We start from the raw sequence: 17,500 nt of genomic DNA, 5'->3' as shown, positions 1-17,500 counted from the left end.
TTGGACCAGCCGTCATTCAACAGTTTACGACCAAGATATCTGGTATGAATATTCATAAAAGTAATAATAATAATCATTGTGTTGAGATCCAATCATGAATATTAACCCATTTTGACCTGAGATGAGATTCTAAAAATGTCTTCTACATCCTGACAGTTTTCTGAAAAAGCTATGTTTCTATGTCAGTCGTTCTTCGATTTTTCAAAAATAGCAGACCTACAAGCTCGTAGCGCGCCACCGAGTGGCGCGCTACGAGCTTGTAGGTCTTGTAGGTCCAAACTCGATCATTCCAATGACATGTGCGCTATTTGTTATTTTGCCTAATTCATGGTTCACATGTTCAGGTTTTTGTTCACTAATATATCTTGTTGTATATTAAGCAAGCACTGGCTCTGGCCTCTGACTCCCAGGTCTCTAAGCAGTCTGGTGGTAGGTGTTACTAGCCTGGTTAATAAACCAGACCGAATCAGCCGTTGGCAAAAAAAAGTTGCCTACCAGCGGATTTCGGTCTGGCGAGGCTCAGTAGCACGCCTCTTTCCTACAATCGAGAACAGGTCGGACCAATCGGGACACGGTATGCAATATGGGCGGGCTTTGGTACAGTGACGTTCAATGCTTGAGACTTTTGACTGACAGTAGCTCTGACCAATTGCGTCAAAGAGAAAATGTTTGAACCCGCCCCCCGGGAAATGAAATCCAAGTGGAGCCAGCCCAGACTGATATACCGCGACAGTGTTGTGTGATATTAGTCTGGCTTATTAGCCAGGCTAAGGTGTTACACCCAACCTCCACTGGACGGACCTCTGGGTTCCAGCCACCATGTTGTGCTTCAGCAGCTATAGCTCAGCACAGCGTAGGTGTGTTCGGACATAAGCCTCGAGCCACGAGTCCTCACAGTGCACTGAGAGCTTCTCTTCTCTTCTCTTCTCTTCTCTTCTCTTCTCTTCTCTTCTCTTCTCTTCTCTTCTCTTCTCTTCTCTTCTCTTCTCTTCTCTTCTCTTCTCTTCTCTTCTCTTCTCTCCTCTCCTCTCCTCTCCTCTCCTCTCCCCTCCTCCCCTCCCCTCCCCTCCCCTCCCCTCCCCTCCCCTCCCCTCCTCTCCTCTCCTCTCCTCTCCTCTCCTCTCCTCTCCTCTCCTCTCCTCTCCTCTCCTCTCCTCTCCTCTCCTCTCCTCTCCTCTCCTCTCCTCTCCTCTCCTCAGCTCCTCTCATGCCAGGTTATGATCAGGAGTCTCCTCTGAACCAGACAGAGTCAACGGTGACTGTTCTGCTGAAACCTGCTCAGAGTAGAGGAGCCCCTGTCAGGTATGTACACACACACACACACACACACACACACACACACACACACACACACACACACACACACACACACACACACACACACACACACACACACACACACACACACACACAGCCCTGAGTGCTTTGTGTCTGAATGTGTGAAGGTTGTATTTTTTATTCATTAACGAATGTCCATTATTCTATTCAAACTTTCTGAAAGCTGTTATTTCACAAAACATCAGTAAGAATATTCCGAATAGTTTTTGCAAAGTAAAAATGATTTCATACATTTTTCTTCAAATTACACTTCACCATCACAAATCCTTTTTCAAGATCTATTGAATACTTTAAGCTTTCATCTAAAATATTCCATTAATTCTGTATTCTGTTTTCTTTCTTTCATTAACTATTGACACTTATGAAATATGTAGTGCGTGCGTCTGTGTTGTCAGAAGGTTTTAATGGGTTCCCAACATCCTGTGATATTGAGCTGATAGCAGCTTGAGACTCTCAATCACACGCACGCACGCACGCACGCACGCACGCACGCACGCACGCACGCACGCACGCACGCACGCACGCACGCACACACGCACACACGCACGCCGTTGCCCCCTTTGGGGCCAGGTACCATAAAGAATCTTTGTCATGCACCAGGCAAAATCAGGCTTTAGACTTCTGCCTACCAGCGATTTGGCCTGCAGGTCAAATCGCCCTCAGGCATTGAATAGACTATTCACAAAATGTCATGGGTTCAAAAGCATATTGTGGAGGAATACATAGCCTAATTGGTGAAATTAGATGAAATACACGATACAGGTATTTATGATTATGAAAAGTAAAAGTAGTGTTCACAAATTGCAGAGCCTTTCAAACTACTGTTTCAGAAGTTTTAAAATGTTTTTTTCTTCTTTTCTTTTTCTCCACCATGGTACGTGATGTGCATGCTTGCGCTTAGGTTTATGGTTAGGTACAGGGTTAGTAATGCAGCGAGTTCGGAAAACCTGCTACGTACGTACTTCCCAGACCTCAGTCTGAAAACCTTTGGTCGCACGTGGGCACTTACACGCAGGCACGCACTGTAGTTGTACTGTAGTTGTAGACCATAATGTACTCATTATGGTCTTCATTTTTCATTTGTCTTTACAATATTAATTTACAAATGCATTTCCAGTGTTCACTGGAGATAGTCATGTTAACAACTGGTTGAATACTTTGATAATGTTTTTTTTGTGTTCATATAGAAGCAGTTAAAACCGTTTTGTCGTGTGATCATAACTCCAGGCTATCATACACTTTTTTGTAACAACTATGAGAACTTTGATACACGTATGATCCTTGCCAAAATAACACTAATGTAGTATGATAATACTTGACTTACTGTAACAACATGACAGCAGATAGTATTGATTGATTGATTGATTGATTGATTGATTGATTGATTGATTGATTGACTGAATTTTTTTTTCACACTTTTAGACCATCCGTGGTCATCATATGGGCATACCTAAGAATGGATATCAATTTTTTTTTTTTTACTTTTGTGTATTTTTATATCAAAAGTCAATACAAATCTAATTTTAATCACTTTATTTGAACGAAAACGTGCTGCGTGATGACGTGTCGAGGCTCACATGCATATTAATGAATCTTGATAAAATTCACCTGTTTTGTTCCCATTGCTGCGTCGTCCTCCAAACACAGGTGGTTTTGATTACAGAAATACTCATTCAAGATAACATCCAGATGTGCTTCTACTCCACTACATCTCGTATCCACATACTTTGTACTTTTACTCCACTACAATAGTATGAAAACTTTAGTCACTAGTTATTTTGTAGATTTGTACTTATTATATAAAAAATAAAATCACACCCGTGTGAACTGAGTGGTGTAAGGTCTGTCTGACGTAATGAAATCATGTCTGACGTAATGAAATCACACCCGGGTGTGATTTCATTACCTGGCTTTGTTTGTGCAGAAAAAATGAGCATGGTTGCTATGTTCACCCTGTTCACCCGGGTGTGATTTCATTACGTCATTACAACAGGGTGAACATAGCAACCATGCTCATTTTTTCTGCACAAAAAAGCCAGTTGTAGGAGTGGTTTACACCACTCAAAAAAACATACATGAACCACTTCAACCATATATCAGCCCTATATACATTTCAGCCATATAGCCGATAAATCGGCTATTTTCAAAAGAAACGGGGGACATTCTGCATAATGAGTACTTTTACTTTTGGTACTTCAAGTGCATTTTGATGCCAAAATGTTTGTACTTTTACTCAAGTAAAGTTTGAATTCCTTTTACTTGTAACTGAGTACTTCTACATTGCAGTATTTGCGAACGAAGTGAGCACTAACTATAGAAGCTGGCCAAAACTGTCTGTCTGTGTGTCTGTGTGTGTGTCACGCTGTAACACCACCCGCCCGCCACCAGAGGGCAACTGAAATTGGAACAATACAGAGGTCTCTACGTGTGTGTGTCAGACTGCCACAACATCTTCGTTCGCTTCCCGCGTTTACGCGTCTTACTTGTGATATTGAAGTGTGAGTACTTTCCCCACCACTGGTATTGACTGGGAGCCATGTCATGGGAACCTACAGTATGCTACAGTATGCTCCTTTAGTTATACAATAGTGCAGTGGTTCCCAAAGTGGGGTCCGGGGACCCCCAGGGGTCCTTGAGGGATAGTTTGGAGGGATAGTTTGAAACCAAATGGATCTGTAACTCTGAGAGTGTACAAACGCAACCAATCAATGTTAATTTAACTCCGAGAGTGTGCAAATGTGCATTTGCACACTCTCAGAGTTAAATTAACATCGATTTTACAATATAAATTGGGGTCTCAGAGATAGAAATGCCATTCAATGGGGGTCCGTAGACTAATGCATGTCAAACTGGGGGGGGGTCCTTGAAATGAAATGGGTTGAGAATCATTGCTAGAGCCGTAAACATCTTCTCTTATGGGGGTCCCTGGCATATCTTTTCAAATGGGGGTCCGCGGGCTAATTAGTGTCAATGTGGGGGTCCTTTTTTAACCACTGTGTCATCATAGTACTGTGAGGTCTCTCTCCATACAGGATATGGGGGGTATTATTATGAATGCCTCATGTCGCCTCTTCACACTCTTCACGCAGACGTCCATCTATGGATTCTTGTCTTGTTATTGTTCTATCAATTAGACTCTGATTAGGCCTATTAATGAAAAACCTTAAAGCAAAAAAAAAAAGTTTTTATACAAAATCGATTTAAAGGAGCATTCAGTGATTTGGGTGATTTGGAAAAAAACCCGGTCCACCCGGTAACAAGATGTGCACATGCACACGCTCTACAGTGGGGGAAGTACAACAGACCAACATTACGTGCACCAATGCCCGCCCCACTCGATCATGATTGGAGGAAGGCTTTGCCACCCAAAGCCCAAACCGAAACTAGGGTTTTTTGACCCCAGGGGCTCACTGGGGACAGGGAGAAACTCCTTATATGGTCAGCACACTTTATAGTAGGGAGGATTATCCAAAAAATAAGAAAAAATAAGTGATATTTGAATTAAGTGAAATCACTGAATATACCTTTAAGCGGTTATAGGGTTAGGAAAATAGCAGTTCTACAAGCTCACGTGAGCTTGCAGATGTGCCACTTGCAATAAATATTGTTTTGAAAGATTTTGAGTGAGAGAATGTATTAAAACTTTAAAACCTATAATGACATCCCAAAATAGGAAATTATATTATATTATATTATATTATATTATATTATATTATATTATATTATATTATATTATATTATATTATATTATATTATATTATTAATTTTTTTTAGGGGTCAAGCCCGAAGGTCTTATTGTTTCCATACGGATTCCGCCATGTTTAGCAGTTTTGGCAGTTCTGTGCTGTCGTTTTCCACCAAATTCAGCAATATGGTAGAAGGCCGTGAGAACCCCTCAGGAACTGAAGCTCACAGTCATTCGTAGAAGACCTCTGACCTCTGAATGCTTGCAGCTATATTTTATTATTAGTATTAGTATTTATTTTTAGATTATTGATTATGGATTGTGAAATGTATTAGTTTAGTGTGGCGTTGCACCGCTAGAACAGTGGTTCTCAAAAATGGATTGTAGGGGTTCCTTGAGTGGGTTCCAAATGGACCCTTACAGGTCTGTAACTCTGAGAGTGTACACATGGAACCAAATGGACCCTTACAGGTCTGTAACTCTGAGAGTGTACACATGGAACCAAATGGACACGTATAGGTCTGTAACTCCGACAGTATATGCAATACAAATGGAACCTTTGGGTTAATTTGTATACTTTGAGAGTTAAGGGGAGACCTTGACATTTGAACGTTTGGAGAACCATTGCACTATAGACGAAGGAGGCCTGCAAGGTGAGCAGGTAATCGAGGACTGCCAGCCAGGTCCCCCTATCAGGTGAGCAGGTCAGCTCCGAGAGCGCGCGGCCTGCCAGCGGACCAGGTCCCCCTGCCATTTGAGCAGGTCGTCGGTCTTCTGCTCCACCAGGTCCATGTAGGTCATGAGGTGCTCCTCCTTCGCCCTCAGCTCCATGCCCAGCTCGTCGTCCAGCTTCTTCTTCTCGCGCCGCGCCACCGTGTCCAGGATCTTCATGTTGAGGTCCTGGAACTGCCCCATGGTGGGCGCGGTGGCGCGCAGCATGAACTCCAGTTTCGTCAGCTTCTTGTCCAGGTCCAGCTGCCGGGCCTCCGTCTCCACCATCAGGGCGAGGTGGCGCGTCGTGGCCGCCGCGTCCCCCAGCGTCATGACTTTTATGGCCTCCTTCACCTGACACGTGTGGGTCTTGAGCTCATCCGCCTCGTCCGTCGCGTCGCCGATGGACACGGTGAGCTCACCGTTCATCTCCTCGCCGCTGGTGTACCTCCACACCACACGGTCGGGCCCCAGGTCGGGCTCGCCCACCACGGCCCTGATCCTCAGGAGCACCTCCTCCAGGGTCTCGATGGAGTCGCCGCCCTCGTCCACCCAGGCGCGCTCATCGTCGCCCGGGGCGGTGCGGCGGTGGTTCTTGGTCCGGAAAAACGCGTCGCGGCGTCGCTCCATCTCCAGGCCCGCCGTCTCGTCCTTCCTGCGGGCGCTGTCGAGCGTCAGCTCCTGCGCCTCCTTCCTCCGCAGGGTCTTGGCCTCCAGCTGCGCCCGCACGCGGGCCTCATACGCGGCGTTGGTGTGGTCGGTGAGCTCCATCACCTCGCGGCGCACCTGCTCCAGCTCCCCCTCCAGCCGGCCGTGCAGGCCCTGGAAGTGGACGCGCACCTTGCGCAGGATGTCCAGCTCGTCGCGGAGGCGCACGTTCTGCGTGACCTGCTCGTCCAGGTAGGTGCGCGTCAGGTCCAGCTGGTAGTCCAGGCTGTGGATCTCCTTGCGGTTGAGGCCGGCGCGGCCGCTCTGCCGCGCCAAGATGTGCTCCTTCTTCTTCAGCGTCCGCTGGACCACGGCGATCTGCCCGTCCAGCTCGGCCTGGCGGCGCCGCTCCCGCTCGATGGCGTCCTCCGTCTCGTCCATCTCCAGGAGGACGGCCAGGCGCTCGCCGTGCTCGGCGTCCTGCACGCCCTCGGCCGCCACGAGGCTCTGCTGGAGGTCGCGCTGCCGCTGCCGCAGCTTGTCCACCTCCTGCTGCTGCTTGCGGATCTCGTCCTGGCAGTGGGTGGTGTACAGCTGCCGCTTGCGCCGCTCCCGCTTCAGGATGCGGAAGTCGCGGAGCAGCTTGTCCAGCGTGGCGTTGGCCTCTCTGTCACCGCTGTGAGAGGAGCGCCGAGCGGCCGGGCTGTCCTCCCTGTCTCCGCCACTGTGAGAGCTGTCCTCTCGGTCCCCGCTGGGAGAGCTGTCCTCTCGGTCCCCGCCGTGAGAGCTGTCCTCTATGTCCCCACTGTGAGAGCTGTCCTCTCGGTCCCCGCCGTGAGAGCTGTCCTCTCGGTCCCCGCTGTGAGAGCTGTCCTCTCGGTCCCCGCCGTGAGAGCTGTCCTCCATGTCCCCGCCGTGAGAGCTGTCCTCTCTGTCCCCGCTGTGAGAGCTGTCCTCTGCGTCCCCGCTGTGAGAGCTGTCCTCTCTGTCCCCGCTGTCCCCGCTGTGAGAGCTGTCCTCTATGTCCCCGCTGTGAGAGCTGTCCTCTCTGTCCCCGCTGTGAGAGCTGTCCTCGCTGTCCCCGCTGTGAGAGCTGTCCTCTGCGTCTCCGCTGCGAGAGCTGTCGTCCCCGTCGCTATGAGAGCCGCTCTCGGCTGAGCCGTCGGAAAGCATGGCTTCATGGACCTTCTGTTTATTAGTATATTGTGTTTACAGAAGTGTTATGTTTATAAGGGCTCACCTGTCAGAACACCCAGTCGGCTCTCTTTTATGCATGTACTTAAGTGTTCAGAGTGATGTCACTAGCGCGTCGCCACGGCGATAAGTTCTTCAGTGAATCAGTGACTTGTTGAGTGGTGTAAACCACTCCTACAACTGGCTTTTTTGTGCAGAAAAAATGAGCATGGTTGCTATGTTCACCCTGTTGTAATGACGTAATGAAATCACACCCGGGTGAACAGGGTGAACATAGCAACCATGCTCATTTTTTCTGCACAAACAAAGCCAGGTAATGAAATCTCACCCGGGTGTGATTTCATTACGTCAGACATGATTTCATTACGTCAGACAGACCTTACACCACTCAGTTCACACGGGTGTGATTTTTTTAATATGATGGACGCCAAAACGCCTCGCTGATGATGGGATTTTTCGTGCTGTGCAGGCTGCTAGACAGCGCCTACATTCTTCCAATCGTGAGGAACAATGCGCGCGCCTCCCATAAGGATCCACTCATTGTCGCTTCTTTTCTCCAAAAAATACTCCGATGATCGCATCGCACCAGCCATGTTACTGCTTGTTGTGAAACCTAACACATGTCGGCTGCTGCTCGAAAACGTTGTTGCTCCTCCTCTCGTTGTATTGGGCTGTGTGGGCGGAAACAGAATGGCACCTATATAGGGGATATAGCTGGCTGCCTGCGGTCATTTCAAATGAACAGCAGGGGGCGCTGAAAGTGTCTCAATGATTACAGCATCTATCTATCTATCTATCTATCTATCTATCTATCTATCTATCTATCTATCTATCTATCTATCTATCTATCTATCTATCTATCTATCTATCATTACTTAAAACATGAGAATAAATTACTTCAAACATGACATAGGAGCTTATTACAAGTATCTATGGGTGGCCAGTAGTGCAGACACACCCGAGGGAGAACTATATAATTTCAATTGCCCAGCTTTTGGTGTTTGCGTAAACACAAACATTGAAGACAAAAGTGAGGACGGAAAATTGTAGACGCAAATTGTGATTTGCCGGAATGACATTTGTGATGATTCGATTCGGTTGAGCACGGAATGTGATGTATGATGATGTACAGTATGATGAGAAGAGCGCCCCTCACATCACGGGTGTGATTTCTGAACACCGGCAGTCCATTACTTTAACACAATCAGCCCCGGGATTCCTTCAAAATAGGAGCTCTGAGGTGCCGGGAAGACATGGCCGCTTTTACTCTGATATCATTGAAGATGCGCTATAGGACGTGTACACACGTCCTTTGAATCCGTCGGTTGGATTCCCTAGGACGTGTGGACACGTCGGATGGACGGAACCTGTTAAGATGTGAAAACACAACTAGCGGCTAATCACCAAGGTCTCTATCATATAAAAACATAATCCAGGATGTAGGCTATAGGAATAAAATAAAAAAATATATAGAATTTGCCCACCCAAATTGTGTAGATTTGTTAAATGTGGGGCGTGGGTGCGTAGCGTTAGGCCGACGTGCCAATAATCCAACATTACCTCTCCCACTTAGACACTCCCACTTGGACACTTTCCAGCCGGGCTCATTCATTCCAATGTAAATATCATGGATTTTACACATTAAATACTGGTTCATTTTTGGAACCAGACCTTCAAAAGCTCTTCCAAATCCGTCAACAAGGGCTGCCATATGCACTTGAAAAATATGTGCTTTTTTGAGTGGTGCAAACCACTCCAACAACCAGCTTTGTCTGTATGTTTGTGTACCTGTATACCTACGTGTCCGTGCAAAGGTGAGCATGGTTACCATGGTCACTGACATTACGTCAGACCATAGCTGATCAGACTATATAAGACCTTGCACCACTCAGTTCACACGGGTGTGTTTTAAAAAAAAAAAAAATGTTTTATCATATAGGAAAACTATTGGTGGAGAGGTTTGTCTAACCCAGAGCCTTAGATATAGACAGAGTTATGCAAACTGCATTCACGTCATGGGGCCAGTCCAATGGAGGCTCTCCTACATAGACTTTTATTGAGAATGGAGACAACCAACTGGGACAAGTCCTGGAAGTAGGCAGAAATGCATCGGACTCAGGCAACAGCTCAGCTTTAATGATCTTAAATCCCTTTATTTTAGATTGTTTTGTAGTAATAGTGCAACATAAACATTAAAGAGACTTTAGTTGTTACTGTACAATACTTTAAAACAGTTGGCATGTTGCACACGTTCTTAAAATAGAAACATTTTTTGTGGACTTTTTATAAAAAGATCACACCCATGTGAAGTGAGGGGCGCTAATATGTTAAAGTCTAACTCATGTTGATTAGGTGCCATGTTAATGGCATTTAATGTTTGTGTTAGGGACAAGATGACGTGCATTTTCCCTTCAATGGCGTTTTTAAAACACTCCGGATATGGTCTAAAAGTGTGAGAAACGTATCTTTCACTTCACTGGGTCTTTTACTGGCCAGGTATGTCGGACTAACGCGTATGCAATGGATGGATAGAACTCAGTGACAATGGGGACACGTACTTGTTATACAGTGTCATCAGCTACAGTCCTCATGTCAACAGTTGTCATGTCAACAGTTGTCATGTCAACAGTCCTCATGTCAACAGTCCTCATGTCAACAGTTGTCATGTCAACAGTTGTCATGTCAACAGTCCTCATGTCAACAGTTGTCATGTCAACAGTTGTTGTGTCCATGTTGTTGTTTAATCTTCATTGAAGGATTTAGCTCATTAGCGATGCTATGTTACGCTAGCTATTAGCTGGGAGCGGCTGGGATTAAGGAGGGATTAGCCTGTTAAAATGCTTGCTCTGGTGTCAATCACGCACGCACGCACGCACGCACGCACGCACGCACGCACGCACACACACACACACACACACACACACACACACACACACACACACACACCCTGCACTAATCCAGTTTAATAGCTATCAGCAACGGTACAGAAAGTGCATGTCTGTCTGTCTGTCTGTCTGTCTGTCTGTCTGTCTGTCTGTCTGTCTGTCTGTCTGTCTGTCTGTCTGCCTGCCTGCCTGCCTGCCTGCCTGCCTGCCTGTCTGTCTGTCTGTCTGTCTGTCTGTCTGTCTGTCTGTGTGTGTGTGTGTGTGTGTGTGTGTGTGTGACATGACAATTTATTCTTCATTTTAAATACAACAGACAGATAATAAAATGCTGTGTGTGCGTGCATGTGCAAGTGCATGTGTGTGCGCACACGCACGCGTACACACACACACACACACACACACACACACACACACACACACACACACACACACACACACACACACGTCGACCCTTCATGCCATTGTTCTTCTTCCAGGCGTCACTGGGTCCAGTACGGGGCTAGATTTCCGATTGTTAGTAAAAGGATATATAGCATATAGGATATAGCATCTAATTGTCAAGGGGGGCCCATAAGAGGTCCCCGGCTCTCTCTAGAGTATAGAGACCCCGGTCGGACACGGTCTAATACATTTTAATTATAGTCGGCCCGGCATAATCCGGGTCAGGTCTTCCTTGGTCCCACTTCGTGCTAGCCTGGCTAATAAGCCAGACTCAAATCACACTGTCGTGTGGTATTTGAGTCTGGAGATGCTGTGTATGGATCTTGTTTCCTGGGGGGGGCGGGTTCAAACATTTTCTCTTTGACGCAATTGGTCAGAGCTACTGTCAGTCAAAGGTCTCAAGCATTGAACGTCACTGTACCAAAGCCCGCCCATATTGCATACCGTGTCCCGATTGGCCACACCAGTTCTCTGGTGTAGGAAATGGGCGTACAATTGAGCCTCTCCAGACCGTAATCCGCCGGCAGGCAATTTCAAACAGCTGATTCGGTCTGGCTTATTAGCCAGGCTAACTTCGTGCCACTTCGTCCAGTTATCACCAGGTCCGTTTCGGACGGGGTACGACTTCTCCCTCTGCTCCGGTTCTGACCAGTCCAATTGCATGAAGAGAGCAGGTGCTGAGCGCCGAACAGTATAAGGAAGAACAAAATAAAACGCTCGCCATGCTGCGGGGGCACCACAAATGTCTGTGTGATGTTTTCGAGCACAGGACTCTTTTTCCAGACTAAAAGGACCTATACCCATATAAGTGCTAATCATGGCAGGCCCTTTTAAACTGTCAGGTGTCTTATCTGTAGTATATGTAATTGCGCGGTTTTCAATCAATGGGTGCATGGGTCCCTGGCAGGGAAGTGTCTTAAATGATGAGATAGTGGAGGCAGGCTGACACAGTGAACGCATTTCCATGTTCGTTTGAATGGAAGCTACATGTTGGCACCTGGCTGATAATGGCACATGTTCTTATGATGTGCTGCATGAGCCATATCAGTCGAGAGCTAGAGCATCATTCAGCCCTGGACACTGGACACGGAGATTGAATGAAACATGAGTACGGTATGTGTAAATGCTAAGGGTTGGAGATGGAAAATCCCCTCTTTGATGTGATCGACGGGCTGCACTCAAAACTCATTTGATGTGCAATGCCGTTCATCTGATGTGAAATGAATTGTAGCTTTTGTCACATACCCAGCAACATGGTGGGAAATAAATGACATACTTGTCATTTATGACATACTGTACTTGTCAATGTCATACTTGAAAGCTACATGATTCTGAAAGTTCCATATCCACGATTCTTGCTCAAATGTGAATCTCGATTTTTTTTCCTACACAAGAATTGAGATTGAGAAAAACATAAGCAAAAACATGCTGTAAGAGTAACTAAAATGAATTGGACAGCCTACTAGTGCTGCACGATTGATTCTTCACCATTCTTCACAAAATGAGATTGCATACAGTAGGTGTCTGAATCTAGATCTCCATATTTTTTTGATTAATTGTGCAGCACTACCGAGTAGTCTGCTGGCCATTAGAATATAAGTTAGAATACTGTTATTATACAGCCCTGCAAAGCCAAAGTGCAGTAACTATAAGGGTTTAGAAATGTTTCAACTCGTCAGCCAAATGAGATATCGACCTTGGCACATAAAGGCTCATTCATAGTCTGGATTTTCGGTGGTGAGGTGACCACCGCTCCGGTGGTGAGCTGACCACCGGAGCTGAAATAACGTTGAGCGGTGGTGAGTAAAAACAGAGAGAAGGGCTGGAGCGGTGGCGGTGGTTTGCTCTTCACCGCGGCTCGTGACCTCATGTTGTAGTTCGGTGGTCACCTCCCCACCGAAAATCCAGACTATGTGAGCCTTAAGGCCTTCACAGAGCGCTTCCACTTTCCACGGTCAGCTGCTGCAATCCTCACTTCAGACCATGACTTCCATCCTGCTTTCTTGCCTTTCTTTCTCAACGGTGCGCCTCCAGGTGGTCGTTTCCGATCTTCACAGTGTTTTTGGGGTTCAGCAGTGGCGTATATTCAACCCGAGGGCGTCCTGTTGGCTTTGCCCCCCCCCCCCCCCCCCCCCTGCGCGTCATGGTGTCTCTCCTGTTGTGAGGACTGGCTACAGCGTTCCCCAGATTTGGTGAATTTGCTCTGCTCCTGGTTTCTGTAATAGCCTTTTTTTTTCCAGGAGTGGGTTATCAGCCCTCAGCCCAACCCCCTACCTGGAGGGCCAGTGGAATCACTCTTTGTCTGGTCTGTACCCTTCGACCTGTTCGGCATGGGTGACCCTGCCAGGAGTACCATAGCCTACTCCTGTTCTGCATGGGTGACCCTGCTAGGAGTACCATAGCCTACTCCTGTTCTGCATGGTGACCCTGCCAGGAGTACCATAGCCTACTCCTGTTCTGCATGGTGACCCTGCCAGGAGTACCATAGCCTACTCCTGTTCGGCATGGTGACCCTGCCAGGAGTACCATAGCCTACTCCTGTTCTGCATGGGTGACCCTGCTAGGAGTACCATAGCCTACTCCTGTTCGGCATGGTGACCCTGCCAGGAGTACCATAGCCTACTCCTGTTCGACATGGGTGACCCTGCCAGGAGTACCATAGCCTACTCCTGTTCGGCATGGTGACCCTGCCAGGAGTACCATAGCCTACTCCTGTTCGGCATGGTGACCCTGCCAGGAGTACCATAGCCTACTCCTGTTCGGCATGGGTGACCCTGCCAGGAGTACCATAGCCTACTCCTGTTCTGCATGGGTGACCCTGCTAGGAGTACCATAGCCTACTCCTGTTCGGCATGGTGACCCTGCCAGGAGTACCATAGCCTACTCCTGTTCGACATGGGTGACCCTGCCAGGAGTACCATAGCCTACTCCTGTTCTGCATGGGTGACCCTGCTAGGAGTACCATAGCCTACTCCTGTTCGGCATGGTGACCCTGCCAGGAGTACCATAGCCTACTCCTGTTCGGCATGGTGACCCTGCCAGGAGTACCATAGCCTACTCCTGTTCTGCATGGGTGACCCTGCTAGGAGTACCATAGCCTACTCCTGTTCGGCATGGTGACCCTGCCAGGAGTACCATAGCCTACTCCTGTTCGACATGGGTGACCCTGCCAGGAGTACCATAGCCTACTCCTGTTCGGCATGGTGACCCTGCCAGGAGTACCATAGCCTACTCCTGTTCGGCATGGTGACCCTGCCAGGAGTACCATAGCCTACTCCTGTTCGGCATGGGTGACCCTGCCAGGAGTACCATAGCCTACTCCTGTTCGGCATGGGTGACCCTGCCAGGAGTACCATAGCCTACTCCTGTTCGGCATGGGGACCCTGCCAGGAGTACCATAGCCTACTCCTGTTCGGCATGGTGACCCTGCCAGGAGTACCATAGCCTACTCCTGTTCGGCATGGGTGACCCTGCCAGGAGTACCATAGCCTACTCCTGTTCGGCATGGGTGACCCTGCCAGGAGTACCATAGCCTACTCCTGTTGGGCATGGGTGACCCTGCCAGGAGTACCATAGCCTACTCCTGTTTGGCATGGTGACCCTGCCAGGAGTACCATAGCCTACTCCTGTTCGGCATGGTGACCCTGCCAGGAGTACCATAGCCTACTCCTGTTCGGCATGGGTGACCCTGCCAGGAGTACCATAGCCTACTCCTGTTCGGCATGGGGACCCTGCCAGGAGTACCATAGCCTACTCCTGTTCGGCATGGTGACCCTGCCAGGAGTACCATAGCCTACTCCTGTTCGGCATGGGGACCCTGCCAGGAGTACCATAGCCTACTCCTGTTCGGCATGGTGACCCTGCCAGGAGTACCATAGCCTACTCCTGTTCGGCATGGGGACCCTGCCAGGAGTACCATAGCCTACTCCTGTTCGGCATGGTGACCCTGCCAGGAGTACCATAGCCTACTCCTGTTCGCCATGGGGACCCTGCCAGGAGTACCATAGCCTACTCCTGTTGGGCATGGGTGACCCTGCCAGGAGTACCATAGCCTACTCCTGTTCGGCATGGTGACCCTGCCAGGAGTACCATAGCCTACTCCTGTTCGGCATGGGTGACCCTGCCAGGAGTACCATAGCCTACTCCTGTTCGGCATGGGTGACCCTGCCAGGAGTACCATAACCTACTCCTGTTCGGCATGGTGACCCTGCCAGGAGTACCATAGCCTACTCCTGTTCGGCATGGTGACCCTGCCAGGAGTACCATAGCCTACTCCTGTTCGGCATGGTGACCCTGCCAGGAGTACCATAGCCTACTCCTGTTCGGCATGGGTGACCCTGCCAGGAGTACCATAGCCTACTCCTGTTCGGCATGGTGACCCTGCTAGGAGTACCATAGCCTACTCCTGTTCGGCATGGGTGACCCTACCAGGAGTACCATAACCTACTCCTGCCGACATGGCTCTAGGGGTCATGGAGACGCGTAAACCTCCCCACCACGATAAGGTCGGGGTGGTGTATAGGGCAGTGCAGTTCTTTTGTATTTTGAAGACGTGCTAACGTTTAAAAGGAAGCTAAAAGGATGTGTGACAGAGGAGAGTCATTTAGGAGGAGCACATGTTGCTGTTGTTGTTTCTGCTGTTGTTTCCCGCACGCCTGGAGTCGTGCATCTGCTGTTGACCGGATCAGAAAACTGCGAAGCGAGTCGATAGCAGTCCAATCTGGGAACCCATTTGGTTAAAATTAAAGGAAACAATATGTTTGCCTCTGGGGGAAGTGGCACCAGTGGTGCAGTATACCGTCATACTCTATATACGTAGTATGCCGTGCTGAAGTAAAAAAAAGAAAAAAAAGAAGGGTGTACCGTCTGCTAATTATTTCATCCATTGGTGAGAATATAGCCTACAGCAGCGGTTCCCACACTGTTTTGGCCGTGCACCCCCTGTTACCTCCTGACCTATAGCTGACGACGCACATGCATGGAAATATTTAATTTGATTTAATATGATTTAATATGAACTATATTATGTATAAAAACTATACTATAATGAATGAAAATATATATATTTTTGTGCAACAATTAGGTCACATATTATTCGAAATTGGCCGCCTGCATATATATCTATATAAGCTATATAGAGACATACAGTATATTTCCTATGTCCACATATGTGCATATCCACATATATATGAACCTGAATTTGGTATATAGTCTGCGTATATATATGTGACATATATTGGCATAATATGTTCATATATTTAAAATAAAACCATAGCACCACCATTAGCTTTTTCATGTCACGCACCCCCTAGAAAGTGCTCTTGCACCACATGAGGTGCACGCACCACAGTTTGGGAACCTCCGGCCTATACAGTAATACGTGCGCATGTCGCACGTATTACTGTAGGGAGTAATTATGTAGGGAGTAATTATGGTATACCGTGTGAAAAAACCTAGGCTATACAGCACTGACTGGCACCACATCTTTTTCTGTTGAAACAGGAACTGGGTTTTGCTGCTAGCAGAATCTGTATTGAGAGATTAATTAGTCTAATCAGTCTCAATGCTACTGGAAAGTGGAAACAGCTTCCACAGCTGTCCCCCAACAATCAGATACATGAACGAACTGATAAGAACCAGTGCGAAACACACCAGAGGAAAACGCAACCCCCCCCAACCCCAACCCCCACCCCCACCCCCACCCCCCTCACACCTTTGCCAACGTCTTGCACTATGCTGGAATTGCACCTTTCTAAACAAAATTTGTTGTATCATAGAAAACATAGCCTACTATGGCATAATAGGAACATAGCCTACTGTGAATATATGCCAACATAATGATACTCTTTTTTTCTCTGCACTTTTATGCACTCTTTTTTGGTTTTGCTGTGTTTGCTGTTATCTATGCTGCTGCATTGTCTGAATGAAGCCATACAATATGTTTTACTCTTATGTACCTGTACACAAGATGTATACAATAAAGCACGGCGTTTAACTTATATTCAGTACTATATAATGTTGAATTGTCTGTGAGCAAGGGTCGCGCAGGATATACCAGTACAACTTCAGGCAGTTTTCTGAAAAAACCTATGTTTCTATGTCAGTGGTTCTCAAACATTTTCATGTCAAGGACCCCCAAACATATATATGTAATTGGCCACTGACGCCCATCTGAAAATATGGTGTTCCAGGGACCCCCCCAGAAGCAAAGATTTGAGTTAAAAACGTTCACTCTGAAAGAATATATATTCAAAGATTTGCGCCACATTTTCACAATATTTCATAAATAGCAGATCTACAGGCTCGTATGAGCTTGTAGATCTGCTATTTTTCAATAGCTAAAGTATAACAAAATGCTTAAAACACAACCATTATTCGTCTGGAACCAGGCCCAACCAGGGCCCAGTATGCAAATATGGGGCGGGGCATTGTGAGAAGAAAATCACACCCGTGTGAACTGAGTGGTGCAACTCCTTTTGTAAAATGACTCCGTGTAGGCCTACTTTTTCATAGTCAAACATAAAACAGCACACAAATATGCAGCTGAAAAAAAGTTTTATTTATTTTTATTGTGTGTTTTTATTGTTTAGATGCTTTG

At 47.3% G+C, this 17,500-nt stretch overlaps 1 protein-coding gene across 1 annotated transcript in view; it reads left to right on the top strand.

The window, feature by feature from the left end:
- Positions 1 to 17,500, top strand: part of LOC306913142 (receptor-type tyrosine-protein phosphatase mu-like) — a 170,287-nt gene that overhangs the window by 104,903 nt on the left and 47,884 nt on the right. The window contains exons 13-14 of the mRNA XM_079489698.1: positions 1 to 42; positions 1,200 to 1,302. The exon at positions 1 to 42 is cut by the window's left edge and continues 160 nt beyond it. Of these exons, the coding sequence (XP_079345824.1) occupies positions 1 to 42; positions 1,200 to 1,302 (145 nt within the window). The remainder of the gene's footprint in view (positions 43 to 1,199; positions 1,303 to 17,500) is intronic.

This window comes from Electrona antarctica (genome assembly GCF_951216825.1).
Source record: "Electrona antarctica genome assembly, chromosome: 20".
In the NCBI taxonomy this organism is placed as follows: domain Eukaryota; kingdom Metazoa; phylum Chordata; class Actinopteri; order Myctophiformes; family Myctophidae; genus Electrona; species Electrona antarctica.
The sequence above is the reverse complement of the archived record's forward strand: the minus strand, read 5'-3'. Positions and strand labels throughout refer to the sequence as shown.